At 44.2% G+C, this 24,972-nt stretch overlaps 1 protein-coding gene across 1 annotated transcript; it reads right to left on the minus strand.

Annotated features, from left to right (window-relative positions):
- slc43a1b (solute carrier family 43 member 1b) lies at positions 1-24,972 on the minus strand. The gene is made up of 15 exons (XM_084005020.1): positions 24,826-24,972; positions 20,151-20,309; positions 18,227-18,410; positions 18,043-18,098; positions 17,234-17,310; positions 8,738-8,830; positions 8,478-8,611; positions 7,611-7,753; positions 6,638-6,784; positions 3,822-3,857; positions 3,003-3,135; positions 2,647-2,776; positions 2,454-2,527; positions 1,419-1,542; positions 1-1,268 (listed from the first exon to the last, which is right to left on the minus strand). Exons 2-15 carry the CDS (start codon positions 20,302-20,304, stop codon positions 1,032-1,034), a joined length of 1,722 nt encoding a protein of 573 aa, XP_083861146.1. The 5' UTR covers positions 20,305-20,309; positions 24,826-24,972; the 3' UTR covers positions 1-1,031.

Raw genomic sequence — 24,972 nt, forward strand, 5'->3', positions numbered from 1 at the left:
TTTCTAAAGCAACTCTGGATCTGGGAACCACTACCACTTTTGTCCACAAGGGCCGCCAAAATATACACAAAATGAAAGTTCATCTTCCTCTAGCTGTGACACCAATGAAGCATGATTTATTGTGCTGTGTTTACACCAAATGCAAACCAAATTTTTTGCGGGATCATTTGTTTTTTGCATCACTTACACTAGACCAGACCAACCAGGTTTCATCCATCACGGCTGAAATCCCCACTATTGCTGCTTTGTACATATTTTGTGTCCCAGATACACCAAGAAAACAAACTCCATCCTGTCTGAGTTCATGACATCATCCAGAGGTACTCGGTGAATTTCACCAAGCTGGATTCACTGGTTTACTACAGCTCGAACCCAGAATAAACTATTTGTGATTTAATAGCAATAAATAGATCAAAAAGATGCTGAAATAACTCCATAATGATCAGTATGTTAGCTCTGCTAGTTGCTCCATTCAAAAGTGGCTTTGCGATTGGAGGGAACACAGCATACACATCTATGAATTTTGAAAATGGACATAATTCCCTTCAACCCAATGTTCAAGCACCTTCACTAATCTAAAACGTTCAGTTAAATGGCTGTAAATACTCTTGAAGAGCTACTGTGTGTGATTAACAGAAATCAGGATAAAACATGCTCACATGATATGGTCCTTGAATTTGTATGTTCTTTTATCACTTCATGCTTGGGTCAACTTTCCCAGCATGCAGTTCACCGGTCCATCACATGTACACAGTGCTGAGTCACCGTTACATATCATTTTTAAAGCGAAAACTCAGAGAAGAGAAGCCAGTTAACAATGTGACTTCCTGTTCCAACATAAATGTGACACGACTGCTGGCTACAAGCTTTGGTTGGTTTTAAATAAAGATAAAAGGAGATTTTGCTCAACATTTTTGTTGTCTTTTTTTTTCTCGTGTACAAGTTTCCAAGCAGAGTGAGGTTGTATTTACATCCCCAGAATATTCCTAAACTACCGAGCGTTGTTTTATAAATGTATCATTTCACTGCTGTCAATCATCTTGAATAGGATGCCCATTTGGTGTGTATCCATTAGCAGAATGCCTATTGGCTTGACTCTTAGCAGTTCCGCTATCTGATTGGGTTAGAGGAGCATTCTCTTTGTCTGATTGGCTGGCAGACAACCTAGCACGCGCTGCATTTGACTTGATGAGGTTTCTACGGTGATAGAACAGATAGCCTGGCAACAGGAAGCCTGCCAGGGAGAAGATGAGGAGGCCCAAGTTGATCTGTCGTAAGGAGAGATGCATTAGTGAATGTGATCAACCTGATCACTTGCATCCTGATTGTGTGTGTGTGTGTGTGTGTGTGTGTGTGTGTGTGTGTGTGTGTATGTGTGTGTGTGTTTGTGTGTGTGTTTGTGTGTGTGTGCTCCCTACCCAGTAAGGATCTCCTCTCAGGGGTCCCAACATCAGCATGAACAGTGGCTGTTGGAGCAAGGCGAAGGCAGCACTGACCATCGACTGCATGCCTGTCAGCGTCCCAAAGTGGTTGGCTGGATAGCTGGACAGAAATCATTCACAATCGTTACAACACAAAGACACAGAAATAACATTTCCCCCATGTATTGTCATAATTCACTATGAAACACTGGTGTAGTAGGTTGGACATTTTTTTGTTAAAGCTCTAGTCTAAGATTTTTCACTTGAGTCAAACTTTAGCCAATAGTAGCCCTCGGTCCTTATGGCTACTATTGGCTAAATGTTCCGATCCAATCCTCGCTCACTCTCCTGCTCACGTCTCGTCCCGACTCACTTCCACATTTGAAACTACGAGCGGACAAGACGCTTGTTGCCCTGAGCAGTTCAGGTATGGAGCAGGGCTCTCACGTGATTTTGGCTGAGGCTGCGGCGTCAGCAGGGGGGGGGGGGGGGGGGGGGGGGGTTGTGGTGAGCGATCGCCGAGCAGTTTGGGATCGGGGACGTTCTGCAGTCGGGGTGAGAGAGAAATCCGACCGGCACCCGCTGCATTTACACCGATAATGTTTCATCATTCATGGCCGTAATAAACACTTTTACTGCTTTGTACATGTTGTGGAAGTCCCGGACACACCGGGAAACTAAACGGCGTCCTGCCTGAGTTCATAGTGGAGGGAATGTTCCCATTCATTGTCTATGTAAGAAGCCGTGTAATGAGCGGCGAGTTTCCAGAGACGGTGCCGCCCGCAAACTCTCGATAATCTTTTAAACTGAGCGTTGTCGATCTAAAATAAAGACAGATTCAGCAACTGCATAGCTGTTGCCACAGCGTGAAAGAGCGTCAGGGGGACAAGAGAACACAGGTGGAGAGGCTAGCAACATGAAGAGTCTTATAACATCACATGTGAAACCGTGAACATGTGTTTGCATCCGTCCAAAGTAGTTCCATCGTCAATACAGCATATGTATGAGTGCAGCGTTAAAGAGGTCACTCACACGGCTGCATAGAGACCTCCACAACAGGAGTGGATGAATCCTCTCACTATGGTATGCAGAACAAACGACACCATCTAATAGAGAAGGAAAGACAGATTCATAAAGAATCATTCATTACCTGTGTATGTTTAAACGTATATCTTCTGTGTTGGTATTATATGTGGAATACGTTCCTCTGCAACATTTGTCTCACCTGTAATGGCAGGTTGTCAATCAAAGAGATTATTCCGAAGGTGACCAGTAGAAGGTTGGTGAAGATGAAAGCTCTCATGGCATTGGTCAGTTTCTGGATCTTTCTGTCTGTCTTTGGGGGATCTGATTGGCTGAAGGAGGTGTACATACAGTACAGTATGAAACTGTGGCGTTTCTTTCATCTTTTACAGTGTAGACCAGGAAAGGAGCACACCAGGGACGGCATGGACAAACCAAAAGCTATCTCGAGATGAGGACCGTCTCGCATTTGAGTATTGAAACAATGTGGAGAAACCGTCCATATGAAAATCATCTGTACTGTACATAAATGTATACATATAACATACAACTTCATACCTCTTCTCTGTTTGCGTGTTTGCATTTTCCTCTTCACAGTCCTTCAACCTCCAGTCCATGATGTAGCCAATCAAAGGACAGGTGAGTAGACACAGCAGCTGCATCGTACCGAAGATAGACGAGTAGTAACCAACTGAGGACACGCAGACATAGAGACATGAGGACACAAGTCAGAAGGGGACAGACAGGAGCCACTCATCTTCTTGTTCTAACCAATCCGGGCTCACGGCACCAAATTATTAACCCCCAGTTATTTTGTTGGAAGTCCAAGGATAAACCGGAGAACTCTTCAGTTCACAGATAAAGTATTTATTCAGGTCTCAGGTAAAGTATGGCAGCGCTGGGCTCAGAATGGCAGAGCTCCCAGGATCTCAGCCCCGTTTCTGGGTGCTCGTCACATTTTATCTTCTTGGGCTGGGTTAGGCCAATACGAAGGTCTAAGCACCATTACACCACTCTCACACTGGTAGTTCTGCAAACCGTTTGGAACCTTGGTGAAGCTCTCAGAAGTGCAGCAAGGCTCTGAGAAGTGAATCTTGATTTCTGCACAAGCATTAGCCTGGCTGTTCATACCAGAAGTGCATTTTTCTGCACTGGTCAACAAAATATTCCTACAATATGTTTTGTCTCTGAATCAGTGATGACAGAAGGAGAATCTCAACGCTGATTGCAAAAATATTTTTTTTTGCATAATTTGCCTCACAAATTTGCTTCTTTGCATTGACTTTGTATGAAATAGGTGATGACTTTTGACATACAGTAAACACACAAACTACAACAGACACTTGTAGTAACTCCACTCAGCATCCTGACCCTCACCTTGTTCCTCCACCTCCTTCTGCAGCTCCTCTGAGGCTGAAAGAGACAAAATACATCAGTTATACCTACAGAAACTATTCAAGAGCCAGGATTTGCAGTGCTGCCTCCAGGTGATGTAGTATAAAGAGTGACAAAGTCCACATAGGGAGGAAGTCTGGGTGGATGGACAAACAAACACAGGACCTTTACACAGGAGACCGCTGTTTGTGTCCTGTGTGAAAACAGAAGTAAAAATGTTGACTTATTATACTTTATGTTTGACAACAGGGAACAAAACCTGAGGGAGCAGACAGTGGCAAAACACACAACAAATAAAAGAACCAAACTGAGGACAATCTGACAAGACATGATGAAGACAGGGACGAAGGCACAACTGACATGAGGGACAAAAGGCAGGAATGAAGACATCACAGACAAGACAACTGACACTGACACAGGAAAACACACGGGGCCCTAGTTTCGTGGCGCAGCGCAGGGTGGCGGAGCCGGCGTAATGCAAGTTTCGACCCGTGCAGCCTTGCGCACGGTCAGTTTGGCAGTTTGGTGGATCGCCTGCGCCAAGATGGGTGTGGTGGCGCAACAGTGGGCAGATTCAGCTTGGCGCAGCGGAAGTTTCGTGGCAAAAAGCCTCGCCGAGACTGCGCCGAAAGCTCGCCAGCTCCAACCTGGTCTACTCTTGACGCAAGGCGAATTACAGCTGGTGGAGTGGCAGTTTGGCTGACCAGTGCGCAGTGCGCACACGTCACCAAGACCTCACAGGCAGGTTTCCACAGTTCCAGGCACATTTAAATGCAATAAATAAACACAACAAACAGTATTTAATGCAACTAATTGAAATCAACACATGAATTTATATCTATATAGATTGTCCCGTCACATCTGACGTCAGATCAAAGGCGGATGGCACGCGTAACGGAAACTCAGCCTGACTGAATTAACACAGCTGAAACTTGGACCTCTCGGACCAAAACATCTCCCTCTCTCTCTCCTGTTGTTCATATCTATCCACTGCTAATAAAATTAGTTTATGCCTGAAAAAATTGTTTAAAAAAAATACAGCAGCTCGTGCTGGTCTCGCGCCTCGGCAGCCTGTTGTGTCCTGGAGTTGGGGCTGCAGCTGGTCTGAGCGGCACATGAGGTCCCGGTGTCCCGCCGTTCTGGTGTTGGACGGGGAATCCGGTGCAGCTGTGGAGCGCAGATGATGAAGACAGTGATGATGATAATGAATGGTCCGGCCGGCTCATGCAGGCACTGTGTTCTCGCCACTTTTATGTCTACTGCTGTGCGCCCTGACCCTGCTTTGTGATAGACATGCCTAAAATGTGCCTACAATTTCTATAGTGATATAATATTGGCATTATAATTATTATGACTATACGCACGCACAGCGCGTGATGCGCGCTGTGCGTGCGTATAGTCATCGGGTTGTCAAGTGACGAAACTTGCACTGCACCTCGCCTGGCGTATTAAAGGGGAGGAGAGGAGCTCATTTGATTGGTGAAGATCTGAATCGGCTGTGTTAATCCCAGTCCACGCCTTCTTCTCCTCCCTCTTTCCCACTTGCGTGGGTGGGAGTGACGGGAGGAGTGCCTGCGTGGTGCATAAAGGCTAGGCGGACACACCCCGTCGGCGTGGCGCAGGTGCGCTGTGCGCTGACTGCGCCTGGTCTACGAAACTAGGGCCCACGGGTTCACTGCACCAGACACAAATGAGACAACAAGACACAGGTGGACAGACATAAGGGTAGGCTGAACACTGAGGCCACATCCCAATACCCCCCTAAAGTCTAAACCCTGAACCCCCAGAGACTTAACCAGGTAAGTGGTCGAGTGTGAGAGGCTGTGAGGGCTTGAAATGGGAGAAATACATATGGAACACTCGGCAGGTAACCTTACTTGATAAATGTTGTCTAAAAGTGTTGGTTTTTATTTCAAATTTTTGGCAGCGTGATCTGGACGTTTTCAGAATCAGAATCTGACAATAACATAAAAAACAGTAAAAATAGAATAAGGGCAGTAAGCTATGTATAAGAATAAATGAATAAATACAGTATGTACATTTACAAATAAATAGATGCTATGGGTGGGATAGGGTAATACAATTGTCCGGAGTGGGAGTACGGCCTTGTTGTCCCTGTCAAGGTTGCCATGGTCGTGGACACCCCAACAGGCACAGGCAAGACGCAGGATGCAATATACAATTGAAAAGAGGGTGGGGAATAGTGCAGTATCAGTATAGACTGAGATTTAAGATTAAATATAAATATAGTGCAAAGCAGTTCAGTGCAATGATGATGTATTAATAACAATATTGTAACTGTAAGATTGAAGTGCACATGATATGAGGTAGATGAGCAGAACAGGTTGATTCACTTTGTTCGGTGTAAGGGTGGTGGTTTTCCAGGATGTTATCATTAGGGCGCTAAGATTTCCAAGATGCGGAAAACGTGGACGGAATCACGGAACTGACAATGAAAATGGAATCAACTGTAAAACGCACAATTCCGTGGAATTCTGTGAAAAACGGAAAACACGGAATTTAGGAAAAAATTACAACGGAGTTCATAGGGCCCTATATCATCCATAGACGTTGGAAGTGGCTGGGCGGGGGATGCAGCCGTACCCCCACGCGGAAAACGTGGAAGGAATCGTAAAATACAAATGATAAAAAAGTTTTTTCTCTAACATTATAAGTATGTCATTATATATAACTGTATAAGTGTGTCACTGCACCGAAGCCCCAGCAGAATCGGTGCCCTGTGTAAGGCAAAAATATTGCTCTCTACTGAAGCCCAGTATGTAGCTTACTAAACTTACGGTTGGGGTTGCCATGAGTGACCAGGAACTCCAGCATTTTGTTCATGGCACCCATGAAGAAGATCAGCCTTAGCTGGGTCATCGCCATGGTGATGAGACTCCACAGTAGGATGGGAGAGCACACAGAATGACAGAGTGGCACCGAGCCTGAAGAAAAGAAAAGAGATTGCTGTGCAAGGTAGAGATACACATTTCAAACAAGTTAACCAAAGTTTTAGTTTTCAATGGAAAATTCCCAGAATTCACTGTTTCTCTTTTGTTTCTCATGGCACTTTTGCACCTCTGGAGTTATTAGCATGCAAAAATAGGGGTGGGAATCACAGAGTAACTCACCATATGATAATATCAAGATATTTCGCCTATGATAACGATGATATTATGATACTGCGATTCTGCGATACGCGATATATTGCAAGAAATCAAAGTTACGGTGTTGAATCCATAACTTTGGAAAGTATGTTTATTAGTGTGTTTTCTGAGCAGTAGATAAGATGATTGAATCCATTGTCATAATCGTGCATTCATTATGGAGCTAGAGGTTAGCTTAGCTTAGCATAAAGCCTGAGAGGTGGTGGGGACCAGCTAGCCTATCCAAAGTTCAAACATACGGCTCCCATTAAAGCTAACTAAAGCTCCCAAAACAATGTATGCATGTTTCATGCTAGTACAGAGAGCCTGTCTGTATGCTAAGCTAGGCTAACTACCTCTTGACTCAAAATCTAACTCACAGCTAGAAAGGAAATAAAGAAATATTCCAAAACTATTCTTTTAATTATAATAAAGACATAAGTGTTACAGTAAAATAAAACCATTACCATTATTTTAAAGAATCTGTGTCTTATCAATACTAATTCACTGCAGTCTTCTTATTACCACATTTCACACCAACACAGCAACACATAACCAATGCTATTTCCATATTTATTGTTTAACACAAATATCTAGATGTAAATTGATGACAGCGGGTCCTCACCCTGGGTGGTGCTTTGGGCGTCTGTCTGCTCAGGTTCCGGCTGCTTGGGTCCCATCATGTCTTCCATGACAGTCACATGAGTGACGTACCTGTCCCCAGTAATCTTGTCCTCGGTCACAACTCCACTCAGCTTCACCTTTTTACTGTTGACAAAAGCGAACGAGATTAAATGTGTAATAAAACATCTAAATGAACAACCTCTTGATGCTCCAAAGGGGAGAGAAGTGGGGCTGGAGCCGATCCCAGCTGACCTTTGGGTGAGGGCAGGGTTCACCTGGACAGGTAACCAGACTACGACAGGGCTGACACAGAGAGACAAACATAGAACCTGCATGTCTTTGGACTGTGGGAGGAAGCCGGAGAACTGGAGAGAACCCACACTGGAGAACATGCAAACTCCACACAGAAGGAACCCGGACCTGGATTCAAACACAGGACCCTCTTGCTGTGAGGTTACACTGCTAACTGTGTGACATCATGATGACTACGTCCACTTCTTAATACAGATCCTGGTATCATTATACAATACTTGACCAGGAGGCCCAACAGGCACATCAATGTTTTTGACATATGGCTTTGAATTTCACTTCATTAGGGATTTACACACAGGGATCTCATCAGCTCCACCTGGACCTGGAAGACAGACGGACTGAACCAGCATGCCATAGCTTGTATATTACATTTTTTACCTGAATCCCATGTGTTAAGTAGTTTTAATCATAAATAAATCTGACTTCCCAAATAGAACCTAAAATAAAGGAGGTTATAGAGTGGAGCAGTTAAACCATTGCTGTGTTTCTCAGCTATGGTTGTGTTTGTGTTTCCACAAGTACAATAATGTGACTACAGGATGTGGAGAGCACTGACGTGTATCTGGTGTCTTCAGGCGCAGGGAAGGATTCAGCAGGCCAGTTTAGGAAGCAGTTGACGAAGACGAGGCAGGCCATACCAGACCAAACCCACATGATGACACGGAATGACACGCCAAGGTCGTAAATCAACTGCGGTGAGACGGGTACGGAGAGACAGACAGAAGAGGAAAGAGGGAGAAGGACAATACATTAAAGGAGGAGAACTTGCTGAGTTGACTGCATGTATGTCATGTATGTGTGTGTGTGTGTGCGTACCTTGACACCAGGGAATGTGACAGCTGAAGAAGCGTAGGAGCCGATCATCAGTGAGAGGATGGTTGATCGTACGTTCCCAAACATGTTGGGCAGCTAGACGACAGAAAAAGGAAACATCTATAATATCAAACAAATAAACCAACCATCAGTCAGCTGGAAACGTCATCCAGTCAAACTCCTCTCCAATCTGTTACTCAGCTGCGACCTTTGACCTTTGTCATGCATTTCGATAAAACAACACACAAAACTAGATGAATTCACTGGGACGATTGAATTCATATACATTCTCAGTGACAACCACCAGGTGGTGCTGCTGCAGTGATAAACACACTCAACTCAACCAAACTTTATTTATAAAGCACAGTTAACACAGTCCTGTACAGGACAATAAAGAGTGGGTAGTGCAACAGTACCCATAATACAATACGATAAGAAAGGTACACATAAATACAATAAAAGGGGGTCTGGCTCAGCCTGAATTAAAAGCCGGGGAGAAGAGCTGAGTCTTCAAAAAGGAGTTAAACACCTCCAGAGTAGAGATATCATGTACAAGGGCAGGTTACTATAGAGCAGACGCCACAAAGGCTGGTCACACACACACACGCATGTACAAACACACACACACACACACACACACACACACACACACACACACACACACACACACACACACACACATGGCAGAGCAGCAACGTGTGCTCAGTAAGTCTGAACGTTTTTGCTCCCCGACATGCTTCAGCACATTTTCTGTGAAAGCTGAGCAGCTGCAGCAGTAAAACACATTTATTGAAGACTAATCTCTCTAGATAAACACAACCTTCCTAGAAAAATGTGTCCCACCTGTGACAACATACGCCACACCTGCCTCGACATGAACCTGTAAACATTTGTGTTAAGTAACGTGCTGCCCGGCCGCTGTGGCCACACCTGCTGCTATGTGACATAATTTTGTTAAGTTAATTTTGGTGTAAGTTAAACCTAAATAAAACACACTCCACCGACGCCACATGGTCACATTGCAGAAGTCTTGTCAGGCACTCGGGAGGCAAGGTGAGGTGATTGATATTTGTTACGCTTCGCCTCCCATACACACAGTCCTCGTGTGACTATCACCTGTCCTCTTGAGTGGATGAGAACATTCTCTGGCCATGCAGATGGTGGTGTGTGTGTGTGTGTGTGTGTGTGTGTGTGTGTGTCTGTGTGTGAGTGTGTGTGTGCGTGTATGTTTGTCTGCGTGTGTGTCTAAATATAGACTTCAGCCAGAGCGCTGCCAATCAAGCATCACACCAGGCCTTCATGTTCAGTTCGAGCTGGGTTCAGATTTGGGGGATGATTTCTGCCATCACCAAAAGTAAATCACATACAATCAATGAGTCAGATTGATTTGTGTCAGTATTGGGGTTGTGTTTGTAATCCGCCATTGTTCTTAGACCTTTGCCCTCCTGGAAATGTAGTTTCATTTCTTCCTGTAGTCCCTTTTTTGAATGATTAAAAAGGGTGTTTGCTAACAAGACAACTTAACGCCATCCCTAGTTGCTAGTCCATCTTTAGCTTGGTGGTGGTGATGTGAAGTCATGTGATCCTGGTGTAGTTCCCATACAGCCTTAACTTCTGGGGATTTTATTCATGCTTCAAAAATCACAAAGCAGTGTTGATTTGTAAAGATGATCTTGCTGGATAAAATGTGTAATTATCATTTTCAACTTTTTCTTGGCACAGAGATCATTTTCTACTTTAACCCTAAATTCAATGGAAAAATTGCGTTGGCTTTTTGTAGAGGGAACCAGTGAGATGCTGACTTCCTGTTGGATCATACATAGCAGTAATTCAGAGGGTTCATCCCCCCCTGCAGTGCAGTCAGTATGTTGATGGACATCAAGCATCTTGGAGTGGAGCTGAAACATCTCTATCCTCCCAGAGAATCAGTACAGGAGGCTGGATGTAATGTTGATTTGATGGTTGAAAAGAGTACATCATAGCACAGAGACAGCACTGGTCCATCCATCCATCCATCCATCCATCCATCCATCCATCCATCCATCCATCCATCCATCCATCCATCCATCCATCGTCTACCGCTTATCCTGTATTCAGGGGTCACCCTGGACAGGTAACCAGTCTATCACAGGGAGACATGTAGAGACAGACAGGTAACCAGTCTATCACAGGGCCGACATGTAGAGACAGACAGGTAACCAGTCTATCACAGGGCTGACATGTAGAGACAGACAGGTAACCAGTCTATCACTGGGCTGACATGTAGAGACAGACAGGTAACCAGTCTATCACAGAGAGACATGTAGAGACAGACAGGTAACCAGTCTATCACAGGGCCGACATGTAGAGACAGACAGGTAACCAGTCTATCACAGGGCTGACATGTAGAGACAGACAGGTAACCAGTCTATCACTGGGCTGACATGTAGAGACAGACAGGTAACCAGTCTATCACAGGGAGACATGTAGAGACAGACAGGTAACCAGTCTATCACAGGGCTGACATGTAGAGACAGACAGGTAACCAGTCTATCACTGGGCTGACATGTAGAGACAGACAGGTAACCAGTCTATCACAGGGAGACATGTAGAGACAGACAGGTAACCAGTCTATCACAGGGCCGACATGTAGAGACAGACAGGTAACCAGTCTATCACAGGGCTGACATGTAGAGACAGACAGGTAACCAGTCTATCACTGGGCTGACATGTAGAGACAGACAGGTAACCAGTCTATCACAGGGAGACATGTAGAGACAGACAGGTAACCAGTCTATCACAGGGCTGACATGTAGAGACAGACAGGTAACCAGTCTATCACAGGGCTGACATGTAGAGACAGACAGGTAACCAGTCTATCACAGGGCTGACATGTAGAGACAGACAGGTAACCAGTCTATCACTGGGCTGACATGTAGAGACAGACAGGTAACCAGTCTATCACAGGGAGACATGTAGAGACAGACAGGTAACCAGTCTATCACAGGGCCGACATGTAGAGACAGACAGGTAACTAGTCTATCACAGGGCTGACATGTAGAGACAGACAGGTAACCAGTCTATCACAGGGAGACATGTAGAGACAGACAGGTAACCAGTCTATCACAGGGCTGACATGTAGAGACAGACAGGTAACCAGTCTATCACAGGGAGACATGTAGAGACAGACAGGTAACCAGTCTATCACAGGGCTGACATATAGAGACAGACAGGTAACCAGTCTATCACAGGGCTGACATGTAGAGACAGACAGGTAACCAGTCTATCACAGGGCTGACATGTAGAGACAGACAGGTAACCAGTCTATCACAGGGCCGACATGTAGAGACAGACAGGTAACCAGTCTATCACAGGGCTGACATGTAGAGACAGACAGGTAACCAGTCTATCACAGGGCCGACATGTAGAGACAGACAGGTAACCAGTCTATCACAGGGCTGACATGTAGAGACAGACAGGTAACCAGTCTATCACTGGGCTGACATGTAGAGACAGACAGGTAACCAGTCTATCACAGGGAGACATGTAGAGACAGACAGGTAACCAGTCTATCACTGGGCTGACATGTAGAGACAGACAGGTAACCAGTCTATCACAGGGAGACATGTAGAGACAGACAGGTAACCAGTCTATCACAGGGCTGACATGTAGAGACAGACAGGTAACCAGTCTATCACAGGGAGACATGTAGAGACAGACAGGTAACCAGTCTATCACAGGGCCGACATGTAGAGACAGACAGGTAAATAGTCTATCACAGGGCTGACATGTAGAGACAGACAGGTAACCAGTCTATCACAGGGCTGACATGTAGAGACAGACAGGTAACCAGTCTATCACAGGGAGACATGTAGAGACAGACAGGTAACCAGTCTATCACAGGGCTGACATGTAGAGACAGACAGGTAACCAGTCTATCACAGGGCTGACATGTAGAGACAGACAGGTAACCAGTCTATCACAGGGCTGACATGTAGAGACAGACAGGTAACCAGTCTATCACAGGGAGACATGTAGAGACAGACAGGTAACCAGTCTATCACAGGGAGACATGTAGAGGCAGACAGGTCCATCCTGCATGTCTTTGGACTGTGGGAGGAAGCCGGAGAACCCAGAGAGAACCCACGCTTACACGGGGAGAACATGCAAACTCCACACAGAAGAAACCCGAACCTGAACCAGGAGTCTACCCAGGACCCTCTTGCTGTGAGGCGACCTGGTTACCCACTACACCACCGTGCAGCCCAGACAGCGCTGGTGAAAATGACAAATTACCTTCTAATTGCTTCTGACAAAGGACTGGTTTCTGTCCTGCAAGTGCTGCATTTGACACCATTAACCATGAGGTCCTATTATGTAGATTGTATCGGTTAGTTGTCCTGTGTCCTGAGATGACGTTTGTTGTGATATGACACTATAAATAAAATAAAATTGAATTGAATAGATTATCTCACCACCGTCTCCATCTCTGATTGGTTGATGGATGCATGGATGTCATGATATTATTGTGTGAAATGGTTTGGTACTAGCTGATATTTTATTGAAGTGTGAGAAAAAAAATGTAATTTCTTTGGTATATATGACTAAATATGTAAATATGATATTCAGAGATATTGAATTAGCTGCTATCTGTAGTGTCACGGTTTATTGCAAATGTGGTGAACAGTTTTCTGTTGATGACAAACCAACTGTTTTCGACAAACACGGTGTTGTTCCACCTCTGTAAACACCGAAGACTCTCAGGGCCGCAGGCAAAAACCCATCAGTTAGACTTGGCTCTACAATCAAGTAGTTTTCTGTGTGCTCTGCTTGTGTGTTTTGGCCCTCTGTGTAATCCCAAAGCTGGGAAAGAGTTGTTTTAACCTGTGGGTTAATGGTACCCAATGGGGATGTTGATGTTGTTGATGTTTCTGTAAGATTATGGTTTGCTCCTCGTACGTGAAATACGCTGCTCCGCTGCCGTAGACTGATCCATGTTTGTGATTGGTCAAATGCTGCAAACCCCGCCTCTTTCATGTGCACGCGCTCATAGCTGGACAGGTAAACCCTGGGTTGAGTTAAGGAGTTGATAACCAGCTTCGTGTGACCGCTTATCTCCGATTGCGTTTGTTAGGGTTACTTAAGCTGGATCTCTGAAAGATACCCTGGGTATGTTGAACTCGCCTCTTAGTACAGGCCCCTGATCTGTCCTGCCTGTCTGTCTCATGGAGTTTTTCTGGATTACTGTTTGGAAATTTTGTTTTTCTGTGGATCATCTTGTTTCCCTTTTTTTTGTATCGTGTTTTTGCCCTTTTGTCCAGTTTATGGAATTTTTTGTTTGCTTATTATTTGAATAAATCCTTTTTTTCACCTTTTTTTATCTGCATTTGGGTCCATACCACCTTTATTCTTACTATACACAGTTTTTAGAACTAAAAGTGGTTTGAGAATTGTTATAGCTCCACCGTAAATAAAACCCTGTCACTTCTTTCTAGCAGATTATTTATTATGATTGTTAATAAATAGAGGGTTTTTTTGGTCACAAACAACCAAAGCACAGAGTTATAACCGACCAGTCTGATGTGTGTGGAGATCTGTTTATTCTGTAGCATCGTTTTCAGTGAAAGTGATGTAACACATTACTTGCGATACTAAGTAAAGTAATATTATTGCTTTTAAGTAAAAAATAACTTATTACGCTTCCTGAGTAACTTGCACAACACTGCTCATGAGTAAAACAAACAGAATGTATGCTAGCATTTCAAATTACTTATCACAATGTTATTAGTACTTATCAGAGCGTTCAGGCTCCCTCATGAGGCTCAAATGTGAACTGCAGATAGAAATGTTAAAGGAAAAGTTCGGAATTTTGGACATAGGACCTCATTTCCAACTTACCCGAGGTGATATAGGTCGGTGGAGACCGTTTTCAGCACAATTGGTCCAGTCCTTATAGTTGCACAAGTCACTGTTGCTTAACTGGTGTTGAGCTAGCGCACGTCAACGGTAACATCCAGCCCGTCTCTAAAAACAGCTTTAACTGCTCCGCAGAACACCCGAGACAAATGTATTATAACGTCGGACTATCGATGTACATGTCAGTGTTGGTAGAATAATTTTAGAAATTAAACCAACCTTGCATTTTCAATGATAAAACATTTTGAGGGACTAGTTTCTCAGCAGCAGCGGAATTTTACTTTGCGTGTTAGTAGTAGTGCGTAAAAACGAAACCTAAGCGCCCTACAGTCGTGACAGCTAGTACTCGTAGCAGCGTTAAAACATTTTTTTAAATGATTCTACCAACACTGACATGTACATCGATAGTCCGACGTCATAATACATTTGTCTCGGGTGTTCTGCGGAGCAGTTAAAGCTGTTTTTAGAGACAGGCTGGATGTTACCGTTGACGTGCGCTAGCTCAACACCAGTTTAGCAACAGTGACTTGTGCAACTATAAGGACTGGACCAATTGTGCTGAAAACGGTCTCCACCGACCTATATCACCTCGGGTAAGTTGGAAATGAGGTCCTATGTCCAAAATTCCGAACTTTTCCTTTAAATAAAAGAGGAGAAATTCTGCAAATGTATTTGGTGATTGATCAAATGTCCTGCGACCCCCCCGTTGGCCCTTTGGAATTTACGTACATACATTTACTTAATGGTAATAAGTTAAAGCCACTTTTAAACAACACTGCTGGCTCTGCTCACTCTCACTGTCTTATCAAAGTTCACAGAGTGCCTGTTTGAAGCTGGTTAGGTTAGCTGGGAATGTTTACATCGAGCAGTTGTGTAAGAGCTTATCAACAAGATAATACACACCAGACCAGGCCTGACAGCAGCGAGACCGGAATGACCATGTCAAGACCGGGACATGGTTTCGGTCAGAAAGTCGGAGGACAAGAGACAGAGGTGGGTGTGTTGACCGTCCTCTCTTTGGATTGGCTGAGAGGCTGCAGCAGAATTTAGAAGAGTGGAACAGCATGTGCTGCGAAACACACACAGATCAACACGTGCTTCACAGCCGCAGACAGCTGGTCCGGACTCCAGAGACAGCCTCAGCCAATCACAGCGGTCAGAGGACTTGCTGAAACCCTCAAGCCTTTGGCCACACCCCACACTGTGATGTCACACCAGGTGTGTTTTGGCGTCGACAGATGGAAAAGTGGGTATGTGGGGCGACCTGGTGACCTAGCAGCAGTCTGTGCAAAGTACCAAATGATGCATATTGTTCAAGTCCAGACAGCAGAGACCTTTGTCCCGTGTCCCCTGTGTCCCTTCTCCATAGCGCCTTTTCACATTATATCATTGTTTGTTGCATCGTTTCTGGGCTTTTCTATTTACCATTGCAAATTATAAATGCTTAACCCTCCAAGTAATACTTTAGTTGATAGAGTTAGTTAGTTAGTTGATAAATCCATGCTGAAAGACAGCTGCTGTTTAATCATCATTTACTATTATAAGCACATGATTGGAGCAGCCTGACATCGAGAGGATGTTGATTACTTCATAGAACGTTACTGTTTGTCCAAACAAACTATCATATATCTGAACAATACTCAGTGGGATTGCACCAAAATCAATAATAATAATAATAATAATAATAATCATCATCGTAATAATCATCATAATTACATTCCACTACTTCCAGTTGTGCACAACAGGAATTGAACCCCAGTCATCTGTGCATGAATTAGCATTGCTAACCATTACACCGCTGTGCTTCACTGTGTAGCTGAAAAGAAAATGTTATGAAGTGTTATATTAATTGACTACTTCATTCAGTCAATTGAGGAAATCACCTGTCTCTCTTTTGCAGATGCAGCTGTGTTGCTCTGCTTTCCAAGGATGAGCTTGATTTCTCCATACACAAGTATTGTTATCTACAGCCCCTTTTCAGACAGCCTTTTCGTTCGAGTATTCCGCCGTTATTCCGTCCCGTCGTCAGTCTAAACGCTCGCCGAGGCGGAAAGGCAACTGAATATTAGGCAACAGAGGTCGTCTGTCTAAAAGGGGCTTCTAACTCTAATGGCGTGAAGTAGGACAACCTTGTTTTTCCTCGGTTACTATGATGACTCGTAGTATTGGAGCTCCATCGATAATGGCTTTATATAGTTGGCAGGCACGCGCATAACTCAGAGTTAGGTTCAGAGTTCAGGGTTGGGTTCAGAGTTCAGAGTTCAGGGTTAGGTTCAGAGTAGACACCTCCTTGTGTATTAAGCATAGACCGTGTAGAAGAAGTGGATGTAGTCATGGAGGCTTCAGCCATTGGTTTGTGTACTACAGTTTCTCACTTTTGTGTTCGGCTTTTTTCCAGCAACCTTTCTTCACCTGTATCCATCTGGCTTGTAAACTCATGTTTTAATGCTTTCAAAGCATGTATACAGCACTAGGCCGGCAAACAGGAAGTATATTGTTCTGTGTGAGGAACTATTGTTAAAGTAACCCTTCTCAGCACTGGTTCGCTCATGAACACATTTGACACTCAGCTGGTTTGCGTCGGTGTGTGAATGGGAATCTTACCGTGAGTGAAGTGAAGGTCAGGCAGATTCCTCCGAAGCCGTTGAAGGACACGGCAAGGAAGATGAGGCCGGACAGCACTGATGGAGCACATGGAGACCAAGATTACCATCAAAACTTTAATGACATTCAGTTTTCTTCACAATGTTGGTGTTCATTTTTCTACCTCCCCAACATGTCAGTTCCTTTCACTGATTACTTGGAAAAAATAATCAAAGCGAATAGCCAGGAAGTCAAGTTAGGAACAAATACAAGTTTGGCTTCTTTAAAGCTAAGGTACTTACAGGATTCTGGCTGTTCTGGGTTTGTTACCCTGAGGTTGAATGCACTTATTGGAAGTCACTTTGGATAAAATCGTCAGCTTAATGCAATGTAATGTAATGAAATGTAATTTAACAACACACAGTGTGGGTGTTAATTGTTCCTTCTCTTATTAGTCAAAGCCTGTTGCGTCGTGCTACTGCTTGTTTTCCCAAATATGCATATTTCATCTGTCAGTTTAACATAAATAACACACACTGTATTTACAGTACAGAGATATCGTTACATGTAAATACTGAACCTAATCATCCAGTCCATGCGTATCCATTCAGTATTTTTTTGTTTTACAACTTACAGAACACTTTATCAGACATTTTATTTTCTCATCAGAATTTCTTGTTAATATTATGATTTTGTTTTAATTTCTATTTCTTTAATGTTAAAACTGATGATTGTAAAACTACACACCTTTTCTTAAAGTATTGTATCTTTGTGAATATGTAGCAGGATTGAATAGACGCAAGCGTTTCATGATATTGATTACTGTATACCTTCAGGGTCGTATGCAGCAGCAGCTATCATTGCACAGGAGGCTGCGAAGCATGAACTGAAATATACACAGAGCACATGAGTGCGGATTTTAATGTTATTTTCATTATATATGTTAAACTCTGATATTCAGATGAAAAGCTAATAATAATAATATTTATAATATTAAAGAACTGTCTGTCACACCTGCCAATGAGCCTCAGGGGGCGTGGCCCGTATCTGTCCATCAGGATCCCCAGAGGTAAAGTGGCTGCACTCAAGAGGAACGAGCCAATGGTGAAGCCAAGGTTCAGCATCTCTTCCTGTTCCACACAGCTGAGCCAATCACCGCTCTCTCTGGAGGTCACGTTGGTGTCAGCGGTCACGTTTTCTGGAGGGGTTCGTAAAACAACAGGTTCAAGTAGAGAACCAATCTCTCTCACTGAAAATAAACATAATATACCACTAACAGGAGAGACCCTGATAACTAAGTCAATGTTAGCACCAAGCACATTTTGTCAAGTAACAGATGCTTATGGACATGAATAGACACAAATTTGGCGAAAATGAGATGAATACGCATAAAAGCCTCTCAGCGTTGAGATTGTCCTCCTGAAGTTGCTGAATCCTAAATACAAATGTTGTCTCCTGTGTCTGTGTCCCCAAGTTCCCACCAGAGTCCAGAGACCAGACCAGACTTTGTGGAGAAACCAGAGACTGTCTATGGCCCAAGATGACCTTATTTGGAGTGTTGATGGAGCAGCTATAATGTTAGCATAGCCTAGCACCCATCAATCCAGACTCCATTCAGAAAACAAGCATTTTAAAAGTTGTTTGCCTGTCGTCTTGCAGGCAGACCTGACAAAGCATGACTTTTTACCGATCGCATCATGATTATCTGTTTATTGCTATTCAATCACAGCTAAATCGTTTATTTTGGGTTTATCCAGCTGTCGTAAACCAGCCCATGTGGGTCTAGCTAGATCCAGTGGATCCAGATAACCCAGACAGGACAGTGTTTGGTTTCCTGGTGGATCTGGGACTTCAACATGTACAAAGCAGCAATAGTGGTGATTTCAGCCGTGATGGAGGAAACCTGGTTGGTGTCTATGTGGAGGGAAGCCCCGCCTCCTCTCTGGTGCATCTAGCATGAGTGACGCTGTTGGGACCTCAAGTTTTGTGTCTATGAAATAATTCACAGATGCAGACTGAATTATTCGGGAATATTGAGATGGGAGAGTCTTCTGTGTGAAAACACAGTCACACTCCTGTACAGGGGGTGTGGGGCTCCCCCTCCCCATCTGCCTGTTGGCCTGATCTCTGCCCCACTATCTCCGACATCCACCTGTGGATCCAGATTCCACTGTGATTGGTCAACTGCAGTAGAACTCAGAAGTTGCACCTGGCTGAGCTGATTTCTGCTTCTTTAACTGAGCAGACCAACCGTGACTCTCTCTCTTTCTCCTGGGACCTCCACCTAATTGTTATTAATTATTGGCATTTGAGTATAATGTTTCTTTAATATTGAGACATAGTCACGGTTCGGTTATCTTTTTCCTGATTCCAGGGTGGTATTGAGTATATTCAACCATGTTGCAGTTTGTTTATGTTATAGCCTAACCATATATTTCCGGTGATTGTATTGTGTGTGATTGTAACACCTCATAAATAATAAAGACGTGGTCTTTAAACATGGTGTTTGTTTGCTAAACTAAAAATGACCCAAGTTTAATTCTGTAGCTAAATAAAGGAAATGTTTAACGGTGGTCTGACCAATGCAAAGATGGGAGAAGATGGAAAAATGGCCTCAATCCTCATGAAGTGGCTTGAACACACAATTAAATAAAAGCTCAGGGACAATGGTACATACAAAGACTGGAGCAAATACTTCCAGACACATCCAGCAATGTTTATTTCTATAACAGTCATATCTATTATTGAATTAATTATTGAGTTGTTGTAACATGCGTCAGTGAAATCAGCCTTGAATAAAGACTTCACAAATCCACCAAAACCCAGAAACACCACCTGGACCCTGGTCAGAGCACGTCTTCACAAGTCAGGCGCCAGAAGATTTACTGTATCACCAGAAATGCATTGAACATGCCCAGGTATGAGATGGTGGTCTTACCCGTGCACAGGAAAGAGTAGAAGCCTTCACCCTTCAGCATGATGAGCAGTGAGCCCCAGCCCAGCAGGACCGCAGAGAACAGCAGGTTCTCTATAATAGCTGTGATGGCCATCCACCACCTCCTCCTGTACGCTTGGGCCAAGCTGGGAGCCATGACAGCTGAGGACACAAAGAACAGGAAAACATAAGTCCACAAAACAGCTGGAAACAACATATTCTCCATTTGTAGCACCGTGTAGCACCTTATGGACCTTTCATACATGCAATGCCACCCTAAACCTATCAGACATATTACCTGGACGTTGCCCTGCCAGCTACTGAGTAAAAAGTCTGTTTGAGTCCATAGAGCCACTCATTTTCCAGAATGATGATGTCCCTATCATGCAGCTGGTGTGAAACCAGAACAATCATCCGAGGGTGAAGAAGAGGGGTCATTTACATGAAGATGACAGAAAGGTCTAACTGCTAAGATGATAGCATTCGGGAACTTCTGTTTGTAATGGCCGACGCTGAAATTGCCAGACCATTTTAAGGAACGCTAACGTTTACGTTGGGTTAATTCCCAGTAGTCACTGTTGGTTTGAGGACCAACGTTTTGAAGCCTCGAGATTGGCATTTTGGTCATTGCCATCTTGGAATTTTTGTAACCAGTGACTGGAAGTGACCATATTTGGTCCTTAGATTCGGATCCATCTGGATCCATCTGGAAGCTGCTAGAAAAGTTAGCTTCATAATTCAAGGTCAACTTTACAGCTAAGTCTTAAAGTCACCTTAGTAGCTAACTGCTTGGTTAGGTAGCAACCTGTCAATCACAAGGTGGCCCCGCCCCTAAAGCACTGTTTTAAACTTTCGCAGAAAATGTGGTAATACCATTTTAATATATGATTTTTAGGTGTGACTAATCACTGCCCTGGGCTGCATGCTGGTGTAGTGGTTAGCACCATTGCCTCAGAGCAAGATGGTTCAAATCTGGGTCCGGGTTCCTTCTGTGTGGAGTTTGCATGTTCTCACCATGTTAGCGTGGCTTCCTCCCACAGTCCAAGGACATGCAGGTTAACTGATGACTTGAAATGTCCTGTAGGTGTGAATGTGAGTGGTCTGTGTCTATGTGTCAGCCCTGTGATAGACTGGAGACCTTATATTCCATTTTCCATCCTTTTATTAACATAGACACAATTCTAAAATATATCTGTCATGTAAACTCAAGTGTGTTTGCCTGCCTGCGTGTGCTGCATTTTGGTCCTCTCCCGCACCCATTATAGTACAAACTGGCCAGACATGGACCCAGCACTCACCACCGATCCACTGGCACGTCTGGGCCAGACGGAGACTCCACTCCAAGGCCATCTTGAAGCCTTAGCCTCCATTACAGCTGAGGTTCGACAAGCAGTGGTGAACCAAGAGCACGGGTTCCCCACACTAGCCATCCAGGTCGGGCAGCTCACCACCACCCTCGCACAGACCATCGCTCTGCCACCCTCCCCGGAACCACCTCCACCGGCTCCAACGGGGCCCCGTCTCGGAGCCTTGGGTCGGGGTCACTCATTCCTCACGAACTGTTCCATCCTCTTCTCCCTCCAGCCAAACACCTTCGCCTCCGAGGAAGCCAGGATGGCGTTCACCATAAACCATCTGACGGGTCGTGCTTGGCTGTGGGGGATGGCCGAGTGGGAACAACTCACGCCAGCCCGTTCCTCCTTCCACACCTCATCACCACGCTTTGCAGGGTGTTCGGAGTAGGATCGCAGGGTCCTGATGCCTCAGGTGTTCGTCACCACGATACTGACGGTGGTGGACCACTTCAGTAAGGATCAGCTCACCAGGACCAGCCTCCTCAGCCACCTCCTCCCGCTGACCGGTCTGGGCGTCAGCTCCGAGGAACTCTCCTCTGACGAAGAGGACGAGAACCGACGAGTTTATGGATATGAACAAATAATAAAATGCCAGCCTCTTCACGAAGGTGGTTGAAGGAATGAAAGAGGGAAGCTGAGTTCACACGGTCTGACACATCACCATGCTGGAGGAATTTGAAAAGGTGAAGTATCTAAATGTGACAGGCAGCTTCTGTTGTTCCATTTGTTTTAACGTGTTAGAACATCGACCCTCAAACACAGCAGAGAGTGGCGTCGACGTGGGATTCACTGATTCCATTGAGATGGTAAGAAAAAACGTTCATGGGAATATGGACAGAAACTAGAATATTTGATCTACTGATGTAAACGTAGTCAGTGTTGCATCAGTAAAGCTGAGGCTGTACGTGGTGTCAGCTGTGAGCTGACAAGAAGCAAGTGTTAACGGGGGGGGGGTGTAGCGAGACCCCACTTGACCTTCGACTGTAGCTGCAGCTATCAAGTGTCACACACTGATCCAACCCACGTGCACACGTTTAGGCACACACATGGAAACTTTCATGTTCAACTACAAATCAATGGGCCCCGTGTCCTTCCCAGCTATGAGTGTACAAATATTTGATGGACTGAATTCAAAACCGTGGGGTGTGTGTGTGTGTGTACGTGTGTGTGTGTGTGTGTGTGTGTGTGTGTGTGTGTGTGTGTGTGTGTGTGTGTGTGTGTGTGTACGTGTGTGTGTGTGTGTGTGTGTGTGTGTGTGTGTGTGTGTGTGTGTGTGTGTGTGTGTGTGAGAGTGAGAGAAGCTTTAGAAAGACTCGACCTGTTTGAGGCACGTTTGCACACTGGGAGTCCAGCTGACCACCGAAAAAGCACACACACACACACACACACACACACACACACACACACACACACACACACACACACACACTCTCCTAACTCAAATCAAATACTGTCACTTTGTCACTGGCTGTACTGGCGGTGTGAATCTCTCGCTTCCTCACAATCCGATTCAGAGGTCTATAATATGATTATAAAGCGATTATGGATCCATCTCAGTGCATCTAAATATTTGGTTTCTATACATGATTTCTTTTTTCTCACTGTGACTGCCAGCCACTTTTAAAACATTATATTAACAGATACATTTACTTCCCAGCATGGCAAAACCAACAATAAAAGAAATACCAATGTGCCTGAAGAGGCATCGTCATAGTAAAAACACAGACTTCAGCATGTTCCGATAACATGAAAACCTTCTCTTCAAAGTAAATGTTCATGTATTGAGGCTGCAACGACCAGTTGTGCTTCCTGTTTCCTGTATGGAGATCAGTGTCGGCGGGCCCAAACCTGGGCTTAATGCTCTGGAGGTTTAAAAACAGCTCAACACCATGCTCTCTCTCTCTGTTGGGTCCTTTCCATAAGTGTCACGGTCTGCAGCCGGGTTATGACAATGTGTCTTGCTAATGGAAAGTCAGTTTGTTTAGGTTGCGTTCAGCACCGTTGGTGGTTCTTGTCCTTACATAGCTAGAAAGACATTGCACCCTGCTGTACTTCTGTTGCCAAACAGCGTTTGCGCACTAACATACGTCATCGTTGTTTAAAGTCTGAGATATTACAAATAGATGTGTCCACTAATCCCGTTTGTGAATTCCACTTCAGTTGGAATGGATTCTTCCCATGAACACAGTGAGCACGAAGGCATCATATTATTCTACCTTTCTCTCTACAGGAAGTGTTACTCTAATACAGTTTCTTATAAATAAATAAATTCCAAGTCAAAGTGAGACTCACCCATAGATAAATGTTTATATAATTATATCGTAATTATCGAGTTCTGGTAATGTTTGGTAGCGGTACCTGATTGGGTCAGAACCAGAGTACCGATAAGCTTCGGGACAAACGGTATCGCAAAAATGTAGTCGGCAAGAAAGAGAGTAACACCAAAACACTAAAATAAAACAGTACAAATCTAAAGCAGTGCGGCGTGTTGACTGCGTTAGCAACGCAGCTAATGTTAGCAACGTTACGTCTTCAGTGCAGCCTCCCGGCTCTGAATCCGACGTTCGGCTGTCTCAGCCTCGTCAAGTCAATGCAAAACTCATCATTATAAATATCTAAGTCTTTAATTAGTTCAGTTAACTCGAAACAACGGAATCTATTGAATCTATTTCTGTTTGGTAATTGCAAGTTTAGCTGCTGGTTAAATAGCATCAGGCCCATCAGATCAGATTCACCACATGCAGGCTGGTGAGTACTAAATTTGTTCAACTTGTGTCAATTGCTTGTATGAAAGTTCACAACTGACTTGGTTGCTGTTTTTATGTGCCAACTGTAAGCTGCTAGCAGCAGTACTAAAATAACTTTTGTAAAGCTAAACATCTCGTATGTCATGTCTTTAACTTTTAAGATAAAAATTCCTTTTTTACAGCAGCAGAGAACGAGAAAATGATTATACACTATTATATAAGTTAACATGCAAGACATTATAAACAAACCAAAAATATAATTGCACCAAATTATAGCGTGTAGTATCAATAAGTAATGGTATCGATACAATCCTAACACCCATCCCTCATCATCAGAGCTGCCTTTCAAATGGTGGACGTGGCGGAAGATTTGGATCGGCCAAGTTAAAAAAAATAAATAAAAAAATGATGACAAGCTTGTGGTTGACAGGAGAGGGAACTAACTGATCCTAATACAGTTGTGACATCATACCACTACCTCAGCACTACCTCAAGAGTCCTAAATCCTCCCTGCAGGCTTTATGAGGGGACGTTTGTCTTCAATCCAAACTATGCAACATGTTTAAAGTCACTTACTTTACAAGTTGAGCTCCTCCAGATAGATGATCTCTATTTATAAGGTGATGATTCAACACGTTATCTTCGCTTCTGTTTACTGACAGGAGACAGTTTGATTCTGTTTCAGAGTTTAGTCTGTGTGGACTGAACGCGTGGTTTCCTCCC

The sequence above is a fragment of the Eutrigla gurnardus genome, assembly GCF_963514095.1.
Source record: "Eutrigla gurnardus genome assembly, chromosome: 3".
Classification (NCBI taxonomy): domain Eukaryota; kingdom Metazoa; phylum Chordata; class Actinopteri; order Perciformes; family Triglidae; genus Eutrigla; species Eutrigla gurnardus.